Source organism: Mixophyes fleayi, chromosome 1 (genome assembly GCF_038048845.1).
Source record: "Mixophyes fleayi isolate aMixFle1 chromosome 1, aMixFle1.hap1, whole genome shotgun sequence".
NCBI classification, from domain to species: domain Eukaryota; kingdom Metazoa; phylum Chordata; class Amphibia; order Anura; family Limnodynastidae; genus Mixophyes; species Mixophyes fleayi.
The window spans coordinates 417,922,166-417,949,118 of NC_134402.1; the positions used below are offsets into that span (position 1 = coordinate 417,922,166).

Genomic DNA, 26,953 nt, shown 5'->3' on the forward strand with positions numbered 1-26,953 from the left:
TGTGGTCAGTATCTATTATGTGTGTGTGTGGCCAATATCTATTGTGTGTGTATGAGGCGTCCAGTACATTAATATAATGTGTGTGGGGAAGGGGGGGCAGTATATTAATATAATGTGTGAGGGAAGGGGGATCTTAATATAATGTGGGAGGTAGGCTATTAACTTAATGGTGAAGTGCAGGTTGGGGGCTAATTATGGGTACTATTTTATTTATGGGTGGTGGAGCAATTTAATTTAATAGTGGGGCCTATGAAGTTAAGATGGGGTGGTTTGAGAGCAATTAATTCAATGTGGGCTGTATGGGGAAACTTAGGTCTATTTATTAAATGTGATTATGAATTATTTAATGCCTGGGATGGTTGTGGGAAATGGTTATATTCAGGGCCGCCATCAGGGGGGTACGGGGGGTACTGTTGTACCGGGCCCGGGCTCACCAGGGGGCCCGGTGCAACAGCTCAGCAAAGACTTACCTGGGGCCCGCCGCTGGTCTCCGCTATTCTGTCTTCAGCCTGGCTGTCACCGTGACAGCCAGGCACCAGGATCCGATCGCAGGGGTGGAGGAATCATTCCCCCTGCGATCATGTGCTCTGTCACAGGCAGATCACATGATCGCAGGGGGAATGAATCCTCCACCCCTGCGATCGGATCCTGGTGCCTGGCTGTCACGGTGACAGCCAGGCTGAAGACAGAATAGCGGAGACCAGCGGCGGGACCCAGGTAAGTATGTGTTGCTCATGAGGGAAGGGGCGCTCATGGGGGGGGCCCGCTCATGGGCCCGATTTTTTCTGTAGGCGGCCCTGGTTATATTTATTAAATATAAATGCTATTTAATTTATTGCTGGGGCTGTTTGGAGGGAGGGAAATAGGTTTATTTATTAAATGGGAATACTATTTAATGTTGGTGGAAAAAGGTCTATTTATTAAATGTGTGTGCTATTAATTTAATGTCAGGGCTAGTTGGAGGGAAGTAAATCTATTTATCAAATGTGAATACTATTATTTAAATTTTGGGCTGGAGGAAGGCTTTATTATAAATGTGAGTGTTATTGATTTAACAGCGAGGCTGGTTGGAGTTTTCTAAATTTCATATACCCATTTTTTTTCCAAATAGGGCCTCCAACATTCTAGGATCCAGACAAGCAGCAACTGATCTAAAGACACCAGAGGCCACAAGTGGTGAAAGTGACAAGAACAGGTAGGAGAGAGCAGGACACTCTGCCAACTGTCCTGAATCTGTTGGAGCAGTTCCGAATTTGGGTGACTGTCTCAATTAGTCAGGATTTGGTCTGACTACAAGGACAGTTGGGAGGTATGTCCCGCTTCACACTGTACTGCTTGTGAAGGCAGAGCTGCACACAGTATTGCCTGTGTATTTGTCTAAAATGATAACCATGTTACATTATAGCGGTCCTCCCTGTCTAAAATACCCCAGGCCCCCCAGACCCTTAATCCAGCTCTGGGCCAGGGTGTCAGATTGACACCTAGTGCTCTGCTTCTCCTCCCAGTACCACGCCTCATATTATCTGTTTTATGTTAAACCTAAAACAAATAATAACCCCATTAATACATAGTCCAAAGCAAAAAACAAGTCCTTCTGCTGGCAAAAACATCAGGTTTTTGTATTTTGATAAATCAGCCCCTGTGTTCAGTACTGTAATAGCACAATATGTAATCTATTGCTATAATATGATTTATACCATGGGGTATGTAAAAAAACAAGAACAAAGTGCTGTAGAGAGAAGTAACATACAAAATAAAATGCAATGTAAAGAGAGGTTTGTTTTTTGTTGCATTATTTGATTTCATTATTTAAGATTTATCATTTATCAGTATCGCTAGGTTAAGCAACACTAAAATAGCCTCTTTTTATATTGATAAATATATATTGTACCGAAGACCACCCTTTACGGATGGGCCGCTGCTTATGGGCCAGTGCTATGTGCTAGCCCCTAGGGCTAAAGTCTGCCAGCCTACCCCTGATCGCCATATTTTCGACACTCTCTTTGGAGGTGTCAGGAAACACAAAGCAGTCACTGGCACATCCCCACAGAGAGAGCGCCAGAAATCTTTTGCCAGCTACCACTACGCTTGATTCCCCGGCCCGATAGAAATACCCTACTGTGTAAAGCTCCACTAAAATATCATCCAATCAGTAGTTAGACTTGTATCTTTCTAGTGTATGTTAGAAAGTATATAGGATCAATTTCTATGGTTTTAGATCCTTTGTGTTTGTAAATAACTCTCATAGTTTGTTCATATGGCATACATCACTGACCTCCTCTCCATTCACCCTCCTGCCCGCTCTCTGCGCTCGGCCAATGACCGTCGCCTCTCCTCCACTCTGATTACCTCTTCCCACTCCAGAATCCAAGACTTCTCCCGCGCTGCCCCCCTTCACTGGAATGACCTGCCTCGCTCCATCCGTCTCTCTCCCACTCTTAGCTCCTTCAAACGGGCACTAAAAACCCACCTGTTCCTCAAAGCCTACCCACCTTCCACCTAACCCCGCCTCCCCTCCTTTATACGCCAATTCACTCCCTCTGTACCTGTGTTTTGTTCACCCTCCCTTAGGATGTAAGCTCATTGAGCAGGGCCCTCCTCCCTCTTGTGTGCTTACCAGCTCTTCTGCTCCATCTCTACCGCATTAGCCTGCTTGGAGCTCCTGAAGCAGGGCCATCTTAACAACATTATGGGCCACCGGGCAAAGCAGTGCACCGGGGCCCCTAGATATAGACATAGACATAGATATATAGCTGTATACAGATACAGTCATAGATATATAGAGATAGAGATAGATAGATGTACTTGCTCAGTGACCCTTGAAGGTTTTTTTGCAGGTTTTTTTCTTTTGCAGGATTATTTATTCTCATTAAGAGCTGTGCCTATTGGGCCCCCTTGCCCGTGGGGCCCCCGGGCAGCTGCCCATCGTGCCCAATGGAAAAGATGGCCCTGTCCTGAAGTGTCAGTATTTTTTGTTTACTGTTCAGCAATGTAACACCCTGTACTGTCTACTGTTTGTGCATTGTACGGCGCTGCAGAACTCTTGTGGCGCCTAACAAATAAAGGATAATAATAATAATAATAATAATACAGTCGTAGTTAAAAATAAATATATTATATACAGTAGTTGTACTACTCACACCAGCCTTCCTAAAGCTGCACTGTTCTTAATGACACCCCACGTGAAGCTTATATATCTAACAGAGCAGCTGACCGTTTCTCTGGGAGACAAATGACTTTTATTGTATAATCACAAGCCTCATTCATTTATAAAAAGAAAAATGTATTGCTTAATGGATGACTCTTAAGACTGTTTTCAAGGCAATTAAAATGACATTACTAAAAAATACTATAAGTAAAACTGAGTACACACTACGGGCTTGAGTCATTTAGGAGAGCAAAGCAAAAAAATGAGTAAGTTTTCTTCTGGACAAACCATGTAACAATGCAAAGGGTGCAAATTAATTTATTGTTTTGCACATAAGTTAAATACTGGCTGTTTTTTTTCATGTAGCACACAAATACTTGATAGCTTTATTTTTACACTGAAATTTAAAGTTGATCTAGGACATGCCCTATCCCAGCTATGAATCTGTCCCCACATTTTAAATGAACCCCTCCCCTCCAATGTAACATGGTTTTGCCCAGGTACAAAGTTACTCCTGTTTTATGCTTTGCTCTCCTTGATGACTCGGGCCCTACTGGTTTTTCACCCGATTATTATTCCAATGACACAATAAATTACTGTTAGGTCTGATATTGCATTAATTTGTACATTCCCATGATCATGTGTTATCATAGCAAAGCACACTGTATCGTTTCATTTTATTTTATAACCGGACTAAAAATCTATATAAACGATGGAGCGATGTCAGGCAGATTCTGCAGCTTGTACACACTCACGACCAGCAGTGTAGGTAGATCCCATAGAGTTTACAGAGTCAGCTGATGGTTATGACAGATGAAGAGCTCAGATCTGAAGGTAAGTCTTATAAAACGTGTATAATGTGTACACATGAATCAGCAGGCTGATCAGGACATTCAGTCGTTGGTAAAATCGTTAAAGATATCGCATTCTGAGAAATTTTCTGTCATGTGTACCCAGCTTAACTCTGCTGTGTGTGTGTGTAGGATCAACTGTTGTGTAGAAAGGAAGATTCTGATACATTATACAGCAGTCTTTGGCATTAACTTATATTGGATAACACTACTATGGCCCCTGTTATTACTACCCAGAGATAACACAGATTTTATAACACGGTAGTGATAGAAAATCAGTTATCAACACAATTTATTAATAAAATATCACTGGTGCAGCTGAGTGATACTGGATGGCAGCAGTAAATCACCAGCCAGTGTTGGTAGATCTGTATGACCCTGTATGTTCAGCGTTACTAGATGCCTTGACCGGGGCTTTCCGTACCACACGTAAAAAAAAAAAAAATACACAAATATATATGTTAAAAAATGTGTAGAAAAATGTTCAACTTTTTTTTTTGCTAGTGGTCCAGTTTGACAAGACATTTTATTTAAATAACGATTTTTTTCATTCAATATATCCCGCTATCTACGGCGATCACTGACTAAGTTCCCGGCTGTGCTGAACACTCGTTCAGAGTACACACTGGAGGGTGGGCAGCTTAGGTATTGCAAAGCAAGTTTGTACGTGGGTTTCCAAATGGCCTGCTTTTCTTCAATTACCTCTTGAAAATAATCCTCCACCATCCATTGCATGTTTATACTCGTATTGGCTGGAGTTATGGGCAAGGTGACACATTTTTAAAAAAAATCCTTTAAACCAGCCCAGATGTTAAATTGTTCTGGTCTGCCCCCTGCGTCTTCCCTGCTTCTTTTTGGGAAATTTAATTTTTTACAAGCAGCAGCAGCTTGAGAAAGTGAAGGAGGACACGTCGTCAAGCCGAGGCCCAGTTCAGCAGCCAACTTGCTGAGCAATAGCTCCTTGCAAAAGTTCACATCTCGTTCATTTTGAAGCAAAGACTCAATGTAGGTCTTAAACCTTAGATCAAGCACAGTGGCCAAAACGTACTGATCCGAGTTCAAGATCTTAATAACTCGAGGATCATTGTGAAGCGAATGAAATACTTGATCGACAAGGCCAGCAAACTTTGCGGAATTGCTTGATTTCATCACCTCCTTCAGTTTCTCAAGCTGCTTTTCCAATAGTCTAATTAAAGGAATGACTTGGCTCAAACTAGCAGAATCTGCACTCACTTCACACGTCACAACTTCAAATGGTTTCAGCACCTTGCACAGCACTGAAAGGATTCCCCACTGTGCAAGAGTGAAATACATCCCCCCTCCTTTCCCAATGTCATGGCTTGTGCAATACGCTTGGATGGCTTTGCGCTGTTCCTCCATCCTCTGCAGCATGTACAGGGTACTTAGTTACCACCTCCTGCTCAAGTTGGTGGCAGGGCAAGTTAAACTGCTCTTGGAGCTGCTGTAATCTCCTACATGCTGTGGCCGAATGCCTGAAATGGCCTGAAATCTTACGGGCCACCGAAAGCATCTCCTGCACCTCACGGTTATTTCATGGAAGCTCTGCACCACCAAGTTGATGGTGTGAGCCAAACAGGGAATGTGTTGGAAATCACCCAGCTGTAATGCTCGCACTATATTGTTGGCGTTATCAGAAATGACATATCCTGGGGAGAGTCCAAGTGGTATAAGCCATGTATCAATCACATTTCTTAGTTTGCGTAACAAATTGTCAGCTGTATGCCTGTTAGTGAAGCCGGTGATACAAAGAGTGGCCTGCCTGTGACAAATGTTACGTAGTGGTGTACATGCTGCTTCTGTTCATGCTGGTGAAGGTGAATGACCAACCCAGTGGGCTGTCACAGTCATATAGTCTTTGGTTTGACCACTTTTACTTGTCCACATATCTGTGGTTAAGTGGACAGTGGGCAAGATGGCATTTTTCAGCGCAATCTCTACATTTGTACACACTTTTTGGTATAGTTGTGGAATAGCTTTACGGGAAAAATGGTGTTGCGATGGAATTCTGTAACGCAGACACAAAACCTCCATTAACTGTGAAAAAACAGCTGCGTTTATTATGGATATTGGACGCAGATCTAACACTAACATGGCAGCCATGGTGTCTGTGATTCACTTGGCGACTGGGTGACTGCTGTCATATTTGCTTTAAGATGGTTAAGGTCCCTCCCTCGACTGACTGTGGCTTGACATAGACTACAAATGGTTATACAGTTGTTGTCTGGATTGGGGTATAAATAATTCCACACATAAGAAGTGGATTTTTTTGTTTTATGGCCTGGCATGACAATGGCCTTTATCTTGTCACTGTTACGAGCCGCGGCGGTGCCCAGCCGCCGCGACTCACTCACCTGCGTCCCGGTCGTCGCTATGGCGACCGGGACATCACTTCCGGCCATGACCCGACCGTTGCCGGGGCAACGGTTAGACGCTTCAGCGCTGCGTCCCGGCAATGAGAGGAAGCCGGGCGCATGCGCTCACTGGATCCTCTAGCCTGCAGGCTGATTAATCTGCTCATTAATTAGGCGGGGGGCTGTGTCTGATTTAGAGCTAGGCTCTGATTGGTGGCCACTGATATTTAAGGCAATGAGGTCTGCTGCCTCATTGCCGGTACCCAGTCTGCTGACCTGCCTTGTTCCTGTTCCTGTCTATTGAACTTCTATTGATCTCCCGTGTATGACCCTTGGCTTGGATTAGGACTTCGCTTGTGTATTCCGTGACCCTGACCTCTGGCCTGTTTACCATTTCTCCTGTTTTGCCTGTGACCCTTGACCCCAGGTTGTTTACTGGAACTGCAACCTGCTGCCGGCTCTTGACCTCTGCGTGGACCTCACTCCGCTGGCCTGGGTTCTCCCCAGCCGGTACACACTTCACGACCCTCTGTCAGTCTGCAGCCCAGTCTGTCCCCACCATCAGGGGCTCCAGTGAACACCTGATTGACAGAGTAGACTCCGGGTTGTGTTGTGCCGGCTGGAGGGGTTCCTAACATTATAACCGACCATAAACAGACGTTCCGGAGAAGAAGTTGAGATGGAGGGAAGCGGAACTTCCCTGTCTCCGGCGCAAGCCCTAGCAGGCCATGTGGAGTCCCTGTTCCAAATGATCCAGGGATTGTCTGAGCGTATGTCCGTTGAAGAAGAAGCCACGAAAACCTCACAACCCACTCCGAGTTCCACCTGTGAACCTAAGATGAATTTGCCTGATCGGTTCTCTGGAAAGAGATCCCTGTTTCAGAATTTCAGGGAGAGCTGCAAGCTCAATTTCCGGTTGAGACCCCGCTCCTCCGGTTCACAGCAACAAAGAGTCGGGATTAACATTTTCCTACTACAGGGTGACCCCCAGTCCTGGGCCTTTTCTTTGCCGCAGATCAGTCCTGCCATGCAGTCCGTTGACGCTTTCTTTGAGGAATTAGGTCTATTATATGATGACCCGGATCGAATGGCCTCCGCTGAAGCTCATCTATGGGCCTTGAAACAGGGCTGGCGGTCGGCAGAGGAATACTGCGCTGAATTTCGTAGATGGTTACCTGACAGTGGATGGAATGACCCTGCTTTACGCAGTCAGTTCCGTCTCGGCCTGTCGGAACAAATTAAAGACTCCTTAATGCAATATCCGTCTCCTACCTCACTGGAGGATCTGATGCACCTCTCCATTAAAATTGACAGGAGAATTAAAGAGCGGAAATCTGAAAAGGAGGCATCTTCTCCTCAGTCTGCCCTGATTCCTGTTTCCACGGATGATGAGGAGCCTATGCAATTAGGAAAGAGACAGGAGACGATCACAAGATCTATGTCTCTACTGTGGCACTAAAGGCCACTTCTCCCGTTCCTGCCTTAATAAGCCGGGAAAAGAGCATGCCTAGGGAATGAGAGGAAAATTCACCTAGGTCTACAAATTGTTTCCCTGAAAAATGCTGTATTAATTCCTGCTCAACTCATGTCCAGTACTGGTTCTGTGAACTTGTCGGCCTTCATTGACAGTGGAGCTGCAGGCAACTTCCTTGTATCCCATGACCCTGACCTCTGGCCTGTTTACCATTGTTTACTGGAACTGCAACCTGCTGCCGGCCCTTGACCTCTGCGTGGACCTCACTCCGCTGGTCTGGGTTCTCCCCAGCCGGTACACACTTCACGACCCTCTGTCAGTCTGCAGCCCAGTCTGTCGCCACCATCAGGGGCTCCAGTGAACACCTGATTGACAGAGTAGACTCCGGGTTGTGTTGTGCCGGCTGGAGGGGTTCCTAACAGTCACGTGCCAGAACTGCTGCCACTGGTGCAGGACTGACACAAACAACCTCATCCTCATCAACATCCTCATTAGCGCCCTCGTCGCCTCCACAAATCTCCCCCTCATCCTCTTCTATTTCCAAAGTGGCATCCTCAATTTGTGTATCACCGGCTACACTCGGGCTGTTCAGGCACACATCAGCAGAACTGCTGAAAGGGTCCCTCTTTATGGGTACACTAACAGAATGCTCACAATTAGACATTCCACTGTTGGATGGACTCTCCACAGGGATTGGTGTAATTTGTGATTCAGAGCAAACATTATCCTCTAATGCCTTACTGTTATCTTGCAGCTCGGCTTTGACGCGTAACAGTAGTTGTGCACCACTTGTAGGCTCGGTAACATTTTTTTATCTGCCACTAATAGACAAAGGTGAAGGCCTCATTCTCTCTTTGCCACTGTGTGTGTAGAATGGCATGTTGGCAAAAATTTTTTATCGGCACTTAACTTTTCCTCAGTTACACTTCTTTTTCGCTTCAACACGGTAAATGTTTTTTTGGTGTGTGTTTTTTTGACTGATTTCAAAAGACTGTGTAGTTGGACATCGCCTTTCCCAGATGACGTACTGGGAACACTACCATCAGGACTGGTGACAGAACCTGGTTGCTGATTCTGCTCATATGTGGACTGCTTTGAATCCATTATGAGCTCAAAGCACTTGTAGTGCTACAAATTGTTTTAGATGCTGCTGACAAATATGACTTTTGACAGCCAGAAATATTAATGCAAAAGAATGGGGGACACCCCAAAAGCACTTGGGAGTGCTAAATATTATTTGTTTAGACTGCTGACAAACAGGACTTTTGACAGCCAGAAATATTAATGCAAAAGAATGGGGGACACCCCAAAAGCACTTGGGAGTGCTAAATATTATTTTTTGAGACTGCTGACAAATAGGACTTTTGACAGCCAGAAATATTAGTGCAAAAGAATGGGGGACACCCCAAAAGCAATTGGAGTGCTAAATATTATTTTTTTTAGACTGCTGACAAACAGGACTTTGACAGCCAGAAATATTAATGCAAAAGAATGGGGGACTCCCCAAAAGCACTTGGAGTGCTAAATATTATTTTTTTAGACTGCTGACAAACAGGACTTTTGACAGCCAGAAATATTAATGCAAAAGAATGGGGGACACCCCAAAAGCACTTGGGAGTGCTAAAAATTATTTTTTTAGACTGCTGACAAATAGGACTTTTGACAGCCAGAAATATTAATGCAAAAGAATGGGGGACACTCCAAAAGCACTTGGAGTGCAAAAAATTAGCCAGATAGTGCTGTTAGATAAGACTTTCAGCACCAGAAAAATTGTTGTTTTACACTGGGGGATATGGGACACCCCAAAGCACTTGTAGTGCCAAATATTGAAAAAAAAAAAAGACTCCTCTACCCTCCTCTCTTATCTATCAATTGTTATCAGAATTGTAATCAGAATTGTTATCTGAATCGTTATCAGAATCGTTATCAGAATTGTTATCAGAATTGTAATCAGAATTGTAATCAGAATTGGATGAAGAATAAGATATATTCTCTGTCCCTGCTCTAATCAGCATGTGACTACACCCTGCTCTGTCCCTCTGTCAAATGGCGATGGATTGCTGTGGAGGCTGGTATTTATGCTTTTCAAATCTCGCGAGAACCGAGCTCAGAAAAACGAATACGTCACAATGATGTTTTGCCTCGATTTCGAATCCGAGCGGGCGGGAGAGTACCAATCGGTACTCGGATAGGCAAAATTTGGGCGTGTTTGGTTCTCGAGGAACCGAGCCCGCCCATCTCTAGTGTAAATCCACTAAGAAACTGGCTCTTAAATCTGTCCTCAGGATTTGTTAACAGTACCTGGTTTGTGGACCTTCTCCAAAGGAGCCCAGCTGTAATAACACTCTGATATATCCACATGGGCTTCCTTGAGATCCACAGAACATGTACTGTTGGCAAAGCCTGAACATTGGTTTGAGGTCCACTGAGCTAGGGAAATGCAAACCTGTCACTCACACTCCAGTTTCTTCACTTCCCCAGAGTGATGCGGGTCAGAGAAGCTCACAAATATGTGTTGGCCATAGTGCCGCTACATCAACTCTAAACCGGACTGTCACACAAAAATGGAATAAGTGGGAGGTACGCATGAAAGACATAACCAACTAAATGGCAGTGCTAGTCAGTTCCATTGGTATGTTATACACATATTGTTTTTATTTAGCATAGAGAGTCAATGCGATATATATCCATCTGTTACTTAGTATGTCTTGTGGTCTGTAAATCTACTCATATACACAGCATCATTCTCTAAATATAGGAGCTCACATATGAAGTTGATAGGACGCACACTGCAAATAAGATGCACACGCACTGCAAGGGTTAAGCCTACTCTACACTCGCAGGAGATGCCCCTGCACACTAGATGTGCACCTAGGATTGCGGGAAGGTAGAAACTCCTAAGAGTCACAAATTGGTAAAAATTGTTAACATCACATCAAAGTCCAACCCCCTACTGCTTTAAAATCATTTATTTTATTACATTATTATTATTATTATTATTATTATTATTATTGTTATTATTATTATTATTTCCACCTAAAAAGCTGCTTGGTTAAACCTGATTCATGGCTCAAATTAATCATGAGAGTAATGGGACATTGGAGCTGTCTTTATTACATGCGGAATCTTTATGTGGTTTGAAGCTTTTTTTTTTGCATTAGGTAAAGTGCATCTAGAACAGTGATGGGCAACCTGAAACTCTTCAGGGATCGCATGGACGGCCCTCTAAATTTCAGGGCCGCACATTACATTTAATCACAGTAATAAGTTAAAACAATACATGTAATCATATAAAGAGGCACTTATCTGTAATAACTGTGACAAACAGGCTTATTAGCCACACCTCCTCTACAGAGTGATACTTAAAAACCCACGGAATCTACAGGAACAGGCTACAGACTGGGTTACATTCCCTCTGAGTTTCTCTTGCAGCACACAAATACACAGGTGCACCACATGGGTGTAATTTATTTGTTGTTTTGTGATTGGTTTGTAGTGCTCGGGTGCTGGATAAAACAATGTCTGTGGGCAAGGCGACCGACGCCAGCTAGTTAGCCAGTGTCTAGGCAGCCGAACTGTGTCTAGTTGGAGCGAGGGTCGTTTAGTGTCATCCTGAATAAAGTCTGCTGTGCTATTTGTGACGTGAACAATAAAAAGCTTAGTTTTTCCAAGCAGGAAGTTGTTTGTGTCGGTCATCTGATGGGTATCAGTGTCACATAGCATAGCAATAAGCATTTTAAACAAGTGTTACGAGCTGTAACAGGCAAAACTAACAATAAAGCAGTAGGGAGCTGGAGACCGCAGTTGAAGGCTCGGAGGGTCAACTGTTGTCCATAAATGATCCAGAAATATACTGATTTCCTAATCTGCACCAGTTCAGAGCTGATATTATTTTTTGTGAAAAACAAAATCACTCTCTAAAAAGAAGAATGCAATCTATGTCCTACCAAAGAGTTAGAGGTTTCCTACATAGTGAATGCACACAGGCACACATCCTGGTATTTTCAGCTCTGCCATTTCAGCATCTCTAACCATTCCGTACCTTGTTCTGTCAGGCCTCTTCTGTGTCTCTTTCTGCAGCTTGACATATTCCAGTTGATTGCATTTTTCCATTAAGTGCTTGTTTAATTATACAGAACTCAGAATAACAGTCGGGTGATTGTGGCTAAATGAATACATTGAATGTTAGTGCTATATAAAGACTTTTCTGAAAGATGAGATTGATCTTAATCAATCACATTCACAATAACAAAGGGCATGATTTTACATTTGTCTTTTTCTTCTTTGTAATGTGTTTGTTTTATCAAGTTTTAGGTCATTCATTCACTTCCATAGCTGTAATGGTAATTTCACCCTTGCTTCATCTTCCACGCTGTAAAATTGCGATGCTGTCGAGTAGAGTAGTAACACATAAAGTGCTCTTCTATTGATTAGCAAAGTACTACAGAGAATTCTGAAAAGACTGTAATGTGACACTGATAAGTAGAAATAAAAGAGGACATTGATGATTGGTGTCATCTGTGTTATCAAACTGTTTGAAAAACTTTATTTATATGGAACATTTAAAAGGCAAGCATAACTTTTTGTTAAAATCCATGTACGAACCATGTATCTCTGACAAACATAATGAAGCCTTTATATTAACCCAGCACTGCACTGGTGCATAATCAAGGCTTTTTGCGGTGTGCATCCAGTACATTTTGTATCCAGTGGAAGCAGCCATATTGTTTATTATTTCAATATTCATGAGAATGCAACCTGTCATTTCATTAGTCACTAGTTACGTCGTTATTCTAGAGGTAGGTAGCCTCCAGGGGCCTGATTCATTAAGGATCTTAACTTAAGAAACTTTTTACTTAAGTCTCCTGGACAAAGCCATGTTACAATGCAAGGGGTGCAAATTAGTATTCTGTTTTGCACATAAGTTAAATACTGACTTTTTATTCATGTAGCACACAAATATCAACTTTAAATTTCAGTGTACAAATAAGCTATCAAGTATTTGTGTGCTACATGAAAAAACAGTCAGTATTTAACTTATGTGCAAAACAGAATACTAATTTGCACCCCTTGCATTGTAACATGGTTTTGTCCAGGAGACTGAAATAAGAAGTTTCTTAAGTTAAGATCCTTAATGAATCAGGCCCCAGGTCAGGAAAAAAAGAAACTGGAGTTCTAGAATCTGTTTTGTTTGTAATTCCTGATTCTATACACTACATTCTATTTTGAGTCACGTCTTTAGGGTCCCTTAATCATAGCTCATGGACACAATTTTTGCCTTTAATAAAATAGTTATTTTAAATGTACCTGCCAATATTGCCAAAAATCTGCAATTTCCCCATAAACACCCAGACTGCTTTCTAGTACCACTCTGGCCCTGCAATCAACAATCCAAGGAAATATGTTTCATACCACCCTAGAATTACAGCAAGAGCCTCAATAGTCAATACCAAGTGTAACATTAAATCTATATGAACACAATATAATGACAGGAGTCTAACAGGAACAGTATCACACTTAAGGAAAATTACATAATAAAGCTAATGTGGTGGTCGAGTACTGATGGGAAATCCTTCCCTTACCTTGTCTCCCAGATACGAGTCAGGTTCTTTTCTCTTTTGGATATCCGGTGGTCAGGAGATAAATACTTCAATGAAAGGGACAAAGATTGGTCAAACAACTTGATTTTATTGAGAATGAGGTAAGGATAGTTTCGGTAAGACACCGCGCCACTGACCCCTTCAGCTCAATAGTAATGACAAAATAATGCGTCTGATCAGCATAGAGCACAATAACATTTAACATATAACATACACCTGGTGAGTATAAGGCAGAATAACGATAACTTCTTCAATACACATTGTCTAATAAGGCACACTGGTAATCACAGTTACTACTTTCAAGTTAACAATATCTGACTGGTGATGATGCAATAACCATCAATAATAACCCATCAAGACTCTTACGGTCATTACCGCGCCCACTAGAGGGCTACTTCTTATTCAGGTGTTTGGGGTACCGTGCTATTCCCTATGGGTCAGGCGCCCCACTTTTAGCATCTACTGCTGAGTTAACTTGAATTGCAGCGGTACCACTAACACTGAATGTCACACCTTCAATATTAATAAATCAATTCTTAGGTAAATCACATAACATTAACATCCATCTCAACATTTGGTGCACCAATATTATCCCCGGTAACGTTACCATATTTTCCACTCAGTCCTGGGCTGACCTGTGCACAGGAATTTGGTAGTGTTCCAATGTCCTGCAGAGGTTTCCATCAAGGGTTAAGTATTATAGTAGAAAGCAGGGCTGTTGCTCATTTCAGCCACAAGATGGCGCTGTTCTCTCAACAGTCAATGAATATCAGCACATGTTCTCTGCAGCAGGGTATAATATCCAGATATCAGCACACACACACACACACATGATATAGCTGAAACGACCGTCTTAATTGTTCCCTGCAGCCTGTGTATAGGTATGATCTGGGGGAAAAGCTCTCACAATCCTTCCTTGTACAAGAATGCAATGTCAGTTTTGGATAGATTCTCTCATCACTCTTCCCTCTGACACTGGGGTGTGTGCAGGCTGAGGTTTTACCTTGAAAAGAGTTCTGTAGTTAGTGAATACTGTCTTTGGCGCCCCGCTGCGTGTCCCCAGCTGTTCTCCGTCCGCTTTGCTGGCAATGTCACAGTTCTGGCAGCAGCTTATCTTCTCTCTGCTCGGCTGCACATCCTTCTCCTTGTTCCTTCTACCATGCTGCTCTCTCTCTCTCTCCTCCTTCCTGCACAACCTCTTCCTGTTACTCCCCCAGCCAATCAGGGCCTTCATCCTCCTCCTGTCAATCACTCCTGGGCACAAGTTTTCAGAAGCACAATTAATCCCTTGTAGCCCTGCATTTTAAAAGCGTTTATACACTCCTTTGTGCTGTTCAACAGGGCTTTTGGGTACCACACTAAGACTTCTTGTCTCAGAAGAGATCCCACAAAGCTGCTTTCAGAAACAGCAAACCATACAGCAAGACTTTATTTCTATGTGGGTGGTGCCCTCTTGGCACCTATTATCAGACAAGTTACTAAAGTTGCCTAGAGATCTTTTTATTTGGATGTTCTTCAACAAGTGTTTGAAATCAGGTGACTGAAAGATGATTTAGGTCATCATGTTAAATTATTAGTTAACTCGCAAGTAATGTTTAACTGACCTAAATTCACTAAGAACATTATTTCTAAAGGAGCAAAGTTTTTATTGCATAGTATGGACTGTATGGGGGGAATTCAGTTGGCCGCGTTACAGGTAAAAGTAACGCGGCCTGCGCTTTATTACCGTTATTACAGTAATAATGCGCTTTATTACCGTTATTACAGTAATAATACGCTTTATTAGCGTTATTACAGTAATAATGCGGTTTATTAGCGTTATTACAGTAATAATGCGCTTTTTTATGGTTACTACGGTAGTTTCAACGCCGGCTTTTTGTTCACAGCTCACTGAGCTGTGAGCAGAAAGCCGGGTTAAAGCTACCATAATAACGGTAATAGTTTTAACGCTGTGCAAATTCGGGGGAATTGAATTCCCCCCATGATTATATAATTTTAATTATAAACAGAAAATGAACCACAGTCTGGAATCATGTTCTGTGCACTTGTAATGGGTGGTAAAAGAGGAAAACAGATCACACACAAGGAAAACTTTACCCTTCCCACCCCAGGTAATCACTGAATCCTGAGGGAAGACTATGGAATAAATGGTACTCACCTCATGGCAGTACCGACTGCTCCCCACACCACTGTGATCTAGGGGAGATACCAAACAAATTACAAATGGCAGAGATGCAGGATGGCAGGAAAGAGGTGTCCCAGGTGACAGCCAGAAGCAGAGACACTTCACTCTACTCAGATTGCTGACACCTCTGTTTGTTTTGGGCCTGGGTGCGGGACTATGGATATTCGGGTCAGGAAAGAATCCTGCCCAAACATCCTACTCACTGTTGTACTGGTGAACAACTATTTGATCAGACAACTATAACACCACTAGAGGGTAAATGTATCAATGTCCGGATTCTTCAACTCCGGCGAGATCGGCGTCTTCAGCGCTTAAATTTAAAGTGGCGCTGCCTTGTAAAGGGAAACTTCCCTTTACAAGGCAGCGCCGCTTTAAATTTAAGCGCTGAAGATGCCGATCTCGCCGGAGTTGAAGAATCCGGACATTGATACATTTACCCCTAGGTGTGGTGTACCACTCTAGCACAATCCCCACAGTAACACAGATACCAATTACAATTGCAGACACAGGACATACGAATACCAAAAGCCTACCTTTAAAGGGGCCTGACTTCTGAATCCTAGATGGGAAGTTACACAGAAACACACAACAGTACAGTGCAATGCCATAAAGTACAATGACAGGGACCACACACTATGGCCACCTAATTATACTACAATCGAAAACATTGGGAGACAGACCAGGTGTGGTCCCACAATGGCCAGTATCTCCTAACGGCTACCAGTATGCTGCCAAACGATACTCACAGGCTTAGTGTCTGAATTAAATGGGGCCACAAGCTACTCCTGAATTTACTTAAATGCTTCCAAAGAGGAAATATAAATTAACCTCTTCACCTAATTACACGGGGCGTGTGCCTACTTCTGCAGAATGGGCCTACTACCCGATTTGTGGCCGACAAAAGCAGAAAGTGTCCTACCTTTTCCTGATGTTGCTGCTGGTTTCCTGTCTGCTCCAGTTGCCCCAGGAGATCTGCGCCGTCCTCCAGTGTTCTTCTAGGCAGGAACTCTCTTAGTCCTGACGTCTCCCTGTTGTCGACGGCAGTGCTCTCTCGAGGTCTTCAGGCTTGACCCCAGCATCTTCAGGCTTGACCACGCCATCCTGGATCTTCCTCCCTCTGTTTGCCATCTTCCGCTGCTGCCTCCCTATATGCCTTGACATCTTTCTCTCTCCACGCTGTAAAATTACAATGCTGAGTATAGTAGCATGCTGCACGGGACTGCTATATAGTAGGCGTTGTGTGGTCACCAGCACTGAGAGAAAGGAAGACCTTACCTGCAGCCATCCAACCACCAGGTAAGTATTAATTTTCCCTTTCTTTATTCTTCGCCCTCTTCAAGGGCATCGGGGGGCACGCACTTACCTAAAACAAATGCTCCTGGAGAGCGGGAATATCTGTGGGATCATGTAACATACAGGAGCAGGTGACTAATTGCTGGGACATTGACGAAAGCTGTAGCTAAAGAACACCACCCATCTCTACTATAACCTTTTCTCTAGAACTTTTAACATAATTATCTTATATAATTAAACCTGAGCTTTCAGATATTTTTAACTCATTCAGTATAGGGGATCAGCTTAGACATTCCAAAAACATGCAATGGGTACAATTTAAATTTAAAATCAGATCTATAAAATTTCATTATCGTTCTTTTCATTCATTTTCTATTTAATTGTTGCCTTTTTTCACTGTTTTTCTTTTTCTCCGGAATGCTTTTTTAATTGCATTTTTACCAACTAATAATACCTATTGTGTAATTGTGTCAGAATTTACGTGGAATCATTTTACAGCTTTTAAACTATTTAAGCATTCTGTTGTATATTGATTTTGATAATGGCATTTTAAAAGTCTACTCATGTAATATTTCATGTTATTTTTCTCATTGCACAAATTTTATTTTTGAATAATATTTATTTGTGCAGTATCCAGCTCAACACTCTTGTTTCACTAATTGTTTTTTAATGTGTGTTTCACTTCCGATCATTATTTTATGATGTCCTTTTTACAAATATTGATGTAGAAGTCTGTATTTCTCTGATGTGACTGTACATGGAATAGAAATAATGGGATAGAGAGAGAAACTGTGCCTGTTTAACAGGTACACAGGAAAAATTATGGTCTATTATTACGGATATTATTCTAAAGAGACATTGTGTAAAACACTGATAGACAAGTATATATTATCTGTATGTAACTGTGACTGGATTACTGATAAATAACTTCTGGTATGAATTTATTTAAAGGAAATAGCGCAGGGCGCATATTTATATAAATGCATATGCACTTATTTTTTGTATTGTATAATATTCTGAGATAGGAAATTGTTATTTCTGAGACCAGGGTAGAAACTGTTTTTTCCTGTTTTCACCTTACTAAATGATATGCCTTATTTCTGATGCATATATCTGATACAATAGGTCTTTGTGGATGGAGGTCTTGGGTATATTGGGATGTATTTTGTATGGAAGTGTCATTGTTTGGGATTTGTAAGGTTGCTAGTGGAAACCTCCAATTAGGCATATGTTAAAGGGAGTCTGATAGCAGGAAGTGCTAACGAAGTTTTGTGATGAAGTGTCATGCCTGCTCTGGCCAAAGGCCCAGCAGGGGATCGTTACTGTGTGGCCTTTTGTCCAGAGTGAACTTCATAGATAAGCGCAAATTTTGTTAGCTTTGCAATGCATGTAAATCCATGTTTGTGTAAATAGAGTATATCCTGATGCTAAAAATAGCATGTGTCTGAAATGTATAAATGCACTGACTTCTACACTGAAGTGTGTTCTTCTGATTTTCATCTAACCTGATCACACTGGTACCTTCCAGTGTGAGAGCAAATAAACATCTTGCTTTAAGACCTGATTGAAAACATCTTCAATATTGCTGTATTCCTGTGATCTGCAGATTATACCCAAAATCTAGTCCGTTTGCCGGCTGTTCTGAGGTTTGGAGTACCACCGCTCTGCCCGCTACCCAGCAGCCCTGGTCAGTGTGATAAGCCAGGGGGGGATCCATCCACAGCAACCAGCCCAGGTACACCACCAACGTCATTTACCCAGAAGAAACCCGGTTCTGGATGCTGGTATAGGAGTCCAGTGGGGGCAGCCTTTTTTAAGCCCCTCCTACTGTGGCAATAGGGCGCATTTGGGATAACGTAAGGGAACGGTGGCAAAGTAAGCCCAGCCGGTTCCCAGCAACAACAGACAGGGTGGCATAGGCGGTCCATCCTGTCACAGTAACCAACTGATTTCTTATTCTTATTATTTCTTATTAAGCTCAAGAAAACTGTATTTTCATACCAACTCACACATATGTAAGTCGTAGTCAAAATTATTTGACAAAGAGATATTTAAATCCAATGGGGTGTATGGTCGTGCAGCGGCTATGGAGACCTGGACGTAAGAGGGTCCAGAAATGCTGGATCCCCCCAATCCCCTGAGGCCCCCACTCGGCTCTCAAAAGCGTAGGACGGAGGCCTCTTCTGAGCCACGTATATGCACTGGACCGCACATGATCAGAAAAGGCTCTCAACAGGCACGGGGGGCACTGGAGACGAGAATGACATTGCCGGGTCCCTACCCAAATTGTGGGCCTGGTGATATACTGTTCTGCCCCTGTGTAACCTATATAATTTTCTCACCATTTCCTATTTGGTCTCATTTACCTGTTATGCAAGGTAGACTCTACCAATCCATTGCCCAACATCTTACTATCTATCTACTATCTGGCTATTGCTTCTTTTTTGTACTCTAAAGTATAAGCTCTTGCATGCATTACCCACTCTAACTTTCATATTTTTCAGTACGTGGTATCCTGTAAAACCCATTATTGTCTAACATGATAAATTATAATGTTACATTGTAAATGAGAAAATAAATATGCCAGATGTGGCATAAGGTCTTTATTATACATATTTACAACTCTACCAACATTTCTGACATAAAAATAAAGACACATAAGACCCTGCATTGTTCCACCCAGACCACACCACGCCTAAACAATGGCCATCCATCACCAATCATGGCCATGAAATCAGGTCTCCTTTTTTTGGAAAACTTGGGACTATTGACGGCTATTTGTTTGCAAACTAAAGTATAAACCACTATTGCGCATATTTTGTATAAAATGAAAATATGACATTCTTCACTTATTTTCATCAATCATTTTTACTGCCAATGTTTAACAACTATAGCTTTTATGTTTTTCTTTTCTTTTTCCGTGTAGGAAAATTAAATTAAATTATTGTCGCTTTTAATATGGACTGTCACTTGTTGCTGACTGACAGGACGGTGGGGCAGACCCCACAGATATTTACTATCCCACCTAAATTAGAACACATGGGAGGTGTACCTTACATCCAGGAGAGGCGGTCATTCTGTTGTCTGGGTCAATATTTAGTTCATCAATTCAGAGACAGCACTGAAGCATAAGGCTTTTGTCTCAAGTTCTCAGACAATGAATAATTCTTCAGTCCACAATACGGCAGCTTGCACTGTGTGTAGGTGATGGGTCCACTTTAAAGGCTTAGCATGCTGCATTTTGTAATGTTGGAATGCAGAACAGTTTTGAGAATTGCTTTAGGTAAAACCCATAATAGCATAAGGAATTAAATGAATAATTGGTTCTTTATAACAGTGAAAGGTTACAGTACTGGCACAGATCTAGGTGATAAGTGTGCCAAAGCAAACATGACACAACACATAAGTGTGTGTTTTTGTTATTTACTTGCGGATAAGCTGAGTTTGTTGAAATTATGATATGTTGCTATAGATGTTAATAGATTTACTAATTTGATTCACAATGCATGCTTTGTTTGCTTTACAGGGAAATATAGGTGTCCTCTTACTAACAAATGGTAATAATTGTCTGGGCTAACCATAGAAATTGTGGGGCCTAGTACAAATGAAACAGGCAGGCCCCCCTCCCTTCTTCTTGACCACCCTAACCAATATGGGTCCAGTGGACGCAGACATGTAGCATGGCGCAATGATGCCAGGAGCAACAATAAGCCCCCCAGACCTCCACACATGTCATCAGACCACCACATATGCCCCTCAGGCCTCCCCGCATGTCCCACAGACCTCCACACATGGCCTCCTGGCCTCCCCACATGCCATCAGACCACCACATATGCCCCTCAGGCCTCCCCGCATGTCCCACAGACCTGCACACATGCCCTCCTGGCCTCCCCACATGCCATCAGACCACCACATATGGCCCTCAGGCTTCCCCGCATGCCCCACAGACCTCCACATATGCCCTCCTGGTCTCCCCACATGCCATCAGACCACCACACATGCCCCAGAGGCTTCCCCTCATGCCCCATAGACCTCCCTACTTGCCCCTGCCATGTCCATCAGACACCTCACATACATTTAAATAAATTGCGCGACCACAACCCATGTCACTTACCTATATTACAGAGCTGATGGAGTCAAACAGCTATACGAGGTACGTCTATTAAATAACGAGACTGTGATTCCACCTAGTAAACAAAGCACTCAGAACCGGTTATAACTGCATACGTAGTAACCTTGAACCGGTCTGAACCTGCATGACAAGCTGCAACACTCTATATCGTTCAGTTGATTGTGAGTCGCCTTTTAGTTTGGTTGTGTTTTCTGTAGAGTGCCGAAAAAATGCTAAGTTTAAAAGTTGAACAACGTATCAATTTGAAATTTTTAGTAAAATTGCACAAAACACCAACAGAATGTTTTGAAATGCTTACTACGACCTACGGGAATGACTGTCTGTCTTGTGCGCGTGTGTTTGAGTGGCACAAAAGATTTAGCGAGGGACGTGAGAATGTTGAAGATGATGAACGCCTTGGACGACCTTGCACTTTAAGAACCGAAGAAAATGTAGAAAAAAATCAGTCAGATTGTTCGAAAAGACTGTCGACTCAGTGTTCGAATGATAGCTGAATCCAATAACATTGACAAAGACACCGTATGGAAAATTTTGCGTGAGGATCTTAACATGACGAAAGTTTGTGCAAAGATGGTCCCAAGGGTTCTCACACCAGAGCAAAAAGAACGTCACAAGGAATGTTGTGTTGACATTCTGCAGCAACTTGACACAGATCCAAACCTGTTTCATAAAGTAATCACTTGTGATGAGACCTGGATCTTCCAGTGCGATCCTGAAACCAAAAGACAGTCAATGCACTGGAAACCACCGTCATTGCACAGTTATACATTGATTATGAATGGCTTCTGTCATCATCATCATCATCATTTATTTATATAGCGCCAGCAAATTCTGTAACTACTGTTTACAGTTGGGAACACAGTAATAAAACAATACTGGGTAATACAGACAGACGGAGAGGTAAGCGGGCCCTGCTCGCAAGAAGTGCGAGAAGCTGGCAAACTTCCTATCTAGTGTATAGAGAGATATTGTGGGAGGGGTAAGTAATTAATTTGGGTCGTCATCGGAGATCTGAGGTCTGTATAGTAAAGCCACCATGAGAGGGTGCAAAATAAAGCCCCCCTTCCCCCATAATTTTAAAAAGTTGTTCCCAAGGGTTTCATTTAGTCTACCAACATCACTGTATAACATATTTTAATCACACGGTATAGAAACTGTCATTATCACTTCACACATCCTCTCCATAAAAACAGATTATAGGAAATTGTGGCTGTTCCACAGAAACAGGATTTTGGAGCTACAGATAGTGGGCACAAAATGGAATCACCTGGGTAAATCATCATCATTTATTTATATATATATATATATATATATATATATATATATATATATATAGCACCACTAATCCCAAATGAGTAATACCAAGCATATTGAAAGCAAGGGATTCCACTCAGACAAATAACTTCCCAGCATGGTTAAGATTATTACAATGCTGGACTGTATTTGTTGACTATAATTATGGCTACAAGGGGAGACCTCAATGACTTTGAAAAATCAGTTATTCGTAAAAACATAGAATTTGACGTCAGATAAGAACCACTTGGCCCATCTAGTCTGCCCATTTTTTAACCTATGGTAACCTCCAACCCTATTTGATCCTTAGTTCTTTGTAAGGATACCCTTATGTCTATCCCAAGCATGTTTAAATTGCTCTATTGTATTAGCCTCTACCACCTCTGATGGGAGCTATTTCACTTATCCACTACCCTTTCTGTGAAGTAGTTTTTCTTCATATTTCCTCTGAATCTACTTCCCTCCCGTGTCAGTGCATGTCCTCGTGTTCTAATACTTCTCTTCCTTTGAAGAATGTTTCTCTCCTGTACCTTGTTAAAACCCATGACATATTTTCTCATGTATCTGACTCCTATTGACCTATAGATTGTAAGCTTGTGAACAGGGTCCTCTTACCTCTTTGTCTGTTTTACCCAGTATTGTTTATTACTGTGTTTGTCTACAATTGTAAAGCGCTACAGAATTTGCTGGTGCTACAGCAATATTTGTTGATGATAATGTCCCCCTTTTCTATTCTCTGGTCCAAACTATACATATTAAGACCATTTTAATTGCACTTCTTTGTACAGTCTCTAATGTATTTATATCCTTCTGAATATATGGCCTCCAGAATTGAACACAGTATTCTAGATGAGGTCGTACCAATAACCTATACAGTGGCATCATTACTTTCTTTATGCTATTGATTCCTCTCCCTATGCAACTAAGCATCTGACTTGCCTTTCTCATTGCTTTGTTACATTGCCTACCTGACTTTAAATCACCTGAAATAGTGACTAATGGATCCCTTTCCTCCTCATAGTTTCCATTATAGTGCTATCAATACTATATTTAGCCTTTGGGTTTTTCATACCCAAGTACATGATTTTGCATTTGTTGGCATTAATTCCTCTAGGCTACCTAGAGAATCAATCATTTGTTTTACCCCTTGTGGTGCCTTCCCTGTTGCATATCTTTGTGCCATTTGCAAAAAGGCAAGCTTTTTCTTTAATACTTTTCGCAATGTAACCAATCAAGATATTAAATTGCACCGGTCCAAGTAGAGATCCCTGGGGTACTCCACTGGTGATAAAGAGTAAATAATTCAATTATTTTATATCTCATTTTATAACATAAGAACAGATTGAGCCACAATTGAATTAGAAGGTGAATAGACACCAAACTCTCTCCCCCACCACTAGAAGCAGAAGGTTTGTGTAAGTCTTGAGTAGCTGATCAGAATTAACATGTGAAAGGCTGTGATCTGTTTCCTGGGGAAAGGTAAACTCCACCCAGAATAAAGGTATTATGTTATGTAGCAAAGAGCCCAAAGGCTCTGTTGGTTCCCTGCTCCAAGCCTGATAAGACATGCAAACACAGCTCCTAGCTGGTCATGCTGGAAAATAAGTTGCCTGGAGACTGGGAAGGCCCTGGCTAGCAGGAAAAATGTTATAATGGAGTTTTGAATGGAAGGTGGTCGAATCTAGATGCATGACTGTAGAGTATGTGAGAATGAAAGATCATTTGTCTTTGGTCTGAGATATAGAAGTTTGTATACAGATGGAAATGTGAAAGGAATTGTCTGAGTTCAGATATAATGGTGTTAGTGCAAGAGTTATTTGGAGCTTGTGTTGGTTTCAAAATTTAGAATTTGGTTCGGTATGGATAGTGTTACATAACTGCATGTCTTGTGATAGTGTTGCAATGCTATGTAGATATAACATAGGTAATGGTATGGTGTTAGTCTGATTTGTATGTGATTATGTAGTCTAATAAGACCTGGGCCCTGTTGCTATGAAAGTTGCATTGGCAGTAAATTAGGCCATTACAAGAACATGTGGTTAAGATGGCTCACAATGTGTTGACTCCTGGAATGCTGTACAATTCCTGGAGTTCCTGTTATATTTGGCATGGATTGTGGTTTAAATGGTAGCATTTGTGACTGTTGCAAAATATATTTAGAATAGATGTCTTTTGTGCCTTGCTGGCTTTCGCTAAATAGATGTATTTTGTGTAAAATAGATATTTGTGGTGGACATACAAGTATATTACTAGAGGTTTAAGAACTGGGCCATATTCATTGGTAGTCAATTATATATTGTGAGCTATTTCAGTTCTTGTAAAAGGCTAATGGAAATTACAAATGCTGTGTAATGAAAGTGTATGGTTATAGTTTGTTTAATGCAGTTAAGTGTAAGGTATAGTAAGTGCATGGAAGATATGCATGGTATATAGAATGGTTGTTTTGGAAAAGTATTTCATAGGAAAGTAAAGAAAACATGTAGATGGTATACTGTTTGCTGTATTACTGAGATTTTGATTTAGATGGAATTGAAAAGCCTGCTATGCTGCTGTTGAAGAGTGTGGCTGAGATCAGGACTTAGATGCATGGCAAATGATTGGATTGTTCAGGAAGTGGTCAGATTGTTCAATATAAAGTTTTGTTAGACTGTTGGTTTAAAAGGTAGTTTGTAAATCTGAAATAATGTGTTTTTTTGCTGGAGAGATTGAAATAGTGAATATGACAGCAAGGTGAAATTCCATGTGTTTAGGGGATGCTGAGTTCAGACAATAGAGAAAATGAATCTAGAAGTTACCATGCTTGTAAAATGGCAGCCAGCTAGAAGCTTCCATGTGAAGGGAATGTGGATAGTGAATACTGACTTTTGGACTTTGACTTAGATAGCTGAAAGGAAATAATAGGAGAATAAATAGTAACCATTTATATGTAAGATGAATGGAGTTTATAGTGTGAGAAGATGAGAAGATTTGGTTGTGGAGTGTATGTTTGAAAAGTGGGTTTTAGACACACACACACACACACACACCGTTAGACAATAATTAGTCAAAACACAGACACAATGACTTGTATATTTATACAACAGGAAATTGACTGCCATATATTGTAAGAAACGAAATCTGTTGAGTTTGTATAAATACACTGATTACTGTTTTATAATATATGTATACATTTTACAATTAGAATGTTAATAATATAACAAGTTTTGAATGAAACTATATCTTGTACGTAGTTTTTCTTGAAGATATGAGCATAAGTTATTATATTAATATTGATCCTAGGGATTTAAGAAAAAATAAGAATTCAATTTCTTAGGTTGAATCTAAATTACCTTTGCGAGGAGTTGGTTGACGGTAATAGTCATAAGTAACGTTATTAAATGGTCATCCATACATTTGCCAGACTATTAGGGAGATTAGAACCCCATAAACACCCTATAACCCTTTTACAACTGGTAACCTTTCCCCTCCTGTGAATGCACTCCATTTACTACAACTCTCAGTTTTCTATCCTGCAACCAAGATCTTATCCATTCAGCCACCTTAAAATCCAATGCCACCTTTGGGGTATCTTTGTCAGAAGCTTCATTGACCAAGACAGCTCAACTTGCTAATGTTTCATGAACAATGGTATCTACAGTAAGGTGATGTCAGCATGGAATTCCAAGGGAAAGAAACATAACTAGTATAAGCAGTGCCGTAACTAGACATTTCAGTGCCCTGGGCGAGACAGGGCATCCGCGCCCCCCATCTTAATAGGAGGGACGTTTGTCGAGTGGGTGTGGCCACCCTAATGTAGGGGTGTGTCTAGCATTTTTCCTTCTATGTCTGTAACTGATATTCTTGAAAGTTGTAAAGAAGCCCAACAATGGTGAAAAAACTTGTATCTATAAGAAAACCAATACACACTACAATATATATATATATATATATATATATATATATATATATATATATCTAATATATAAATGCTTAGTGGCGTCTGTGTGTGAAAAAAAAAAACCAAGTTGCAGCGCCACCTGCTGGGCAGAGTTATACACTGACCTACTAAATTCTTAGTTTGTGTGGGAAAAAAAATTCAAAAAGGGCTGAAATTTGGTAGGGCTCAAACTCATTTTCGTGAGGTAATTTTACCTCATGAACACACATGTGTAGAGGCGTGTGTTAGTGTGTGTGTGTGTGTGTGTGTGTGTGGAAAAAACTATTTTCTCAGAAAGGGCTCATCCAATTGACCTGAAATTTGGTATACTGACATTATTTGACAAAAAAATTAGAATAGTCAAGTCAGTTAACTTCCATCATCCCCCCTTCCCCCCGTGGGAGGGGTAGTAAAGGCTAAATTTACGAGTTGAAGGGTCAAACTCATTTTCGTGAGGTAATTTTACCTCATGAACACACATTAAAAAGGCCGCTTGCGTTGGGAACTAACGCTCTTCCCCTGAAGAGGCCTGGGCTAGGCCCAAATGCATGACAAGAACCTTTTTAAGACCTTAAGTAGCTTGATTTGACTAGAATGCATGAGTATCATGCACGGGTTAACTTGTGTATATATATATATATATATATATATATATATATATATATATATATATATATATATATATATAT

General features: G+C 41.5%; 1 protein-coding gene across 2 annotated transcripts in view; it reads left to right on the top strand.

Annotated features, from left to right (window-relative positions):
* The window catches only part of LOC142099605 (3',5'-cyclic-AMP phosphodiesterase 4D-like), a 609,556-nt gene extending 590,041 nt beyond the window's left edge, over positions 1-19,515 (top strand). For both annotated transcript variants that reach the window (XM_075183223.1, XM_075183234.1), the window contains exon 4: positions 18,530-19,515. In XM_075183223.1, coding sequence (XP_075039324.1) covers positions 18,530-18,620 — 91 coding nt within the window. In that variant the 3' untranslated portion in view covers positions 18,621-19,515. The remainder of the gene's footprint in view (positions 1-18,529) is intronic.
* Positions 19,516-26,953: the final 7,438 nt, after the last annotated feature.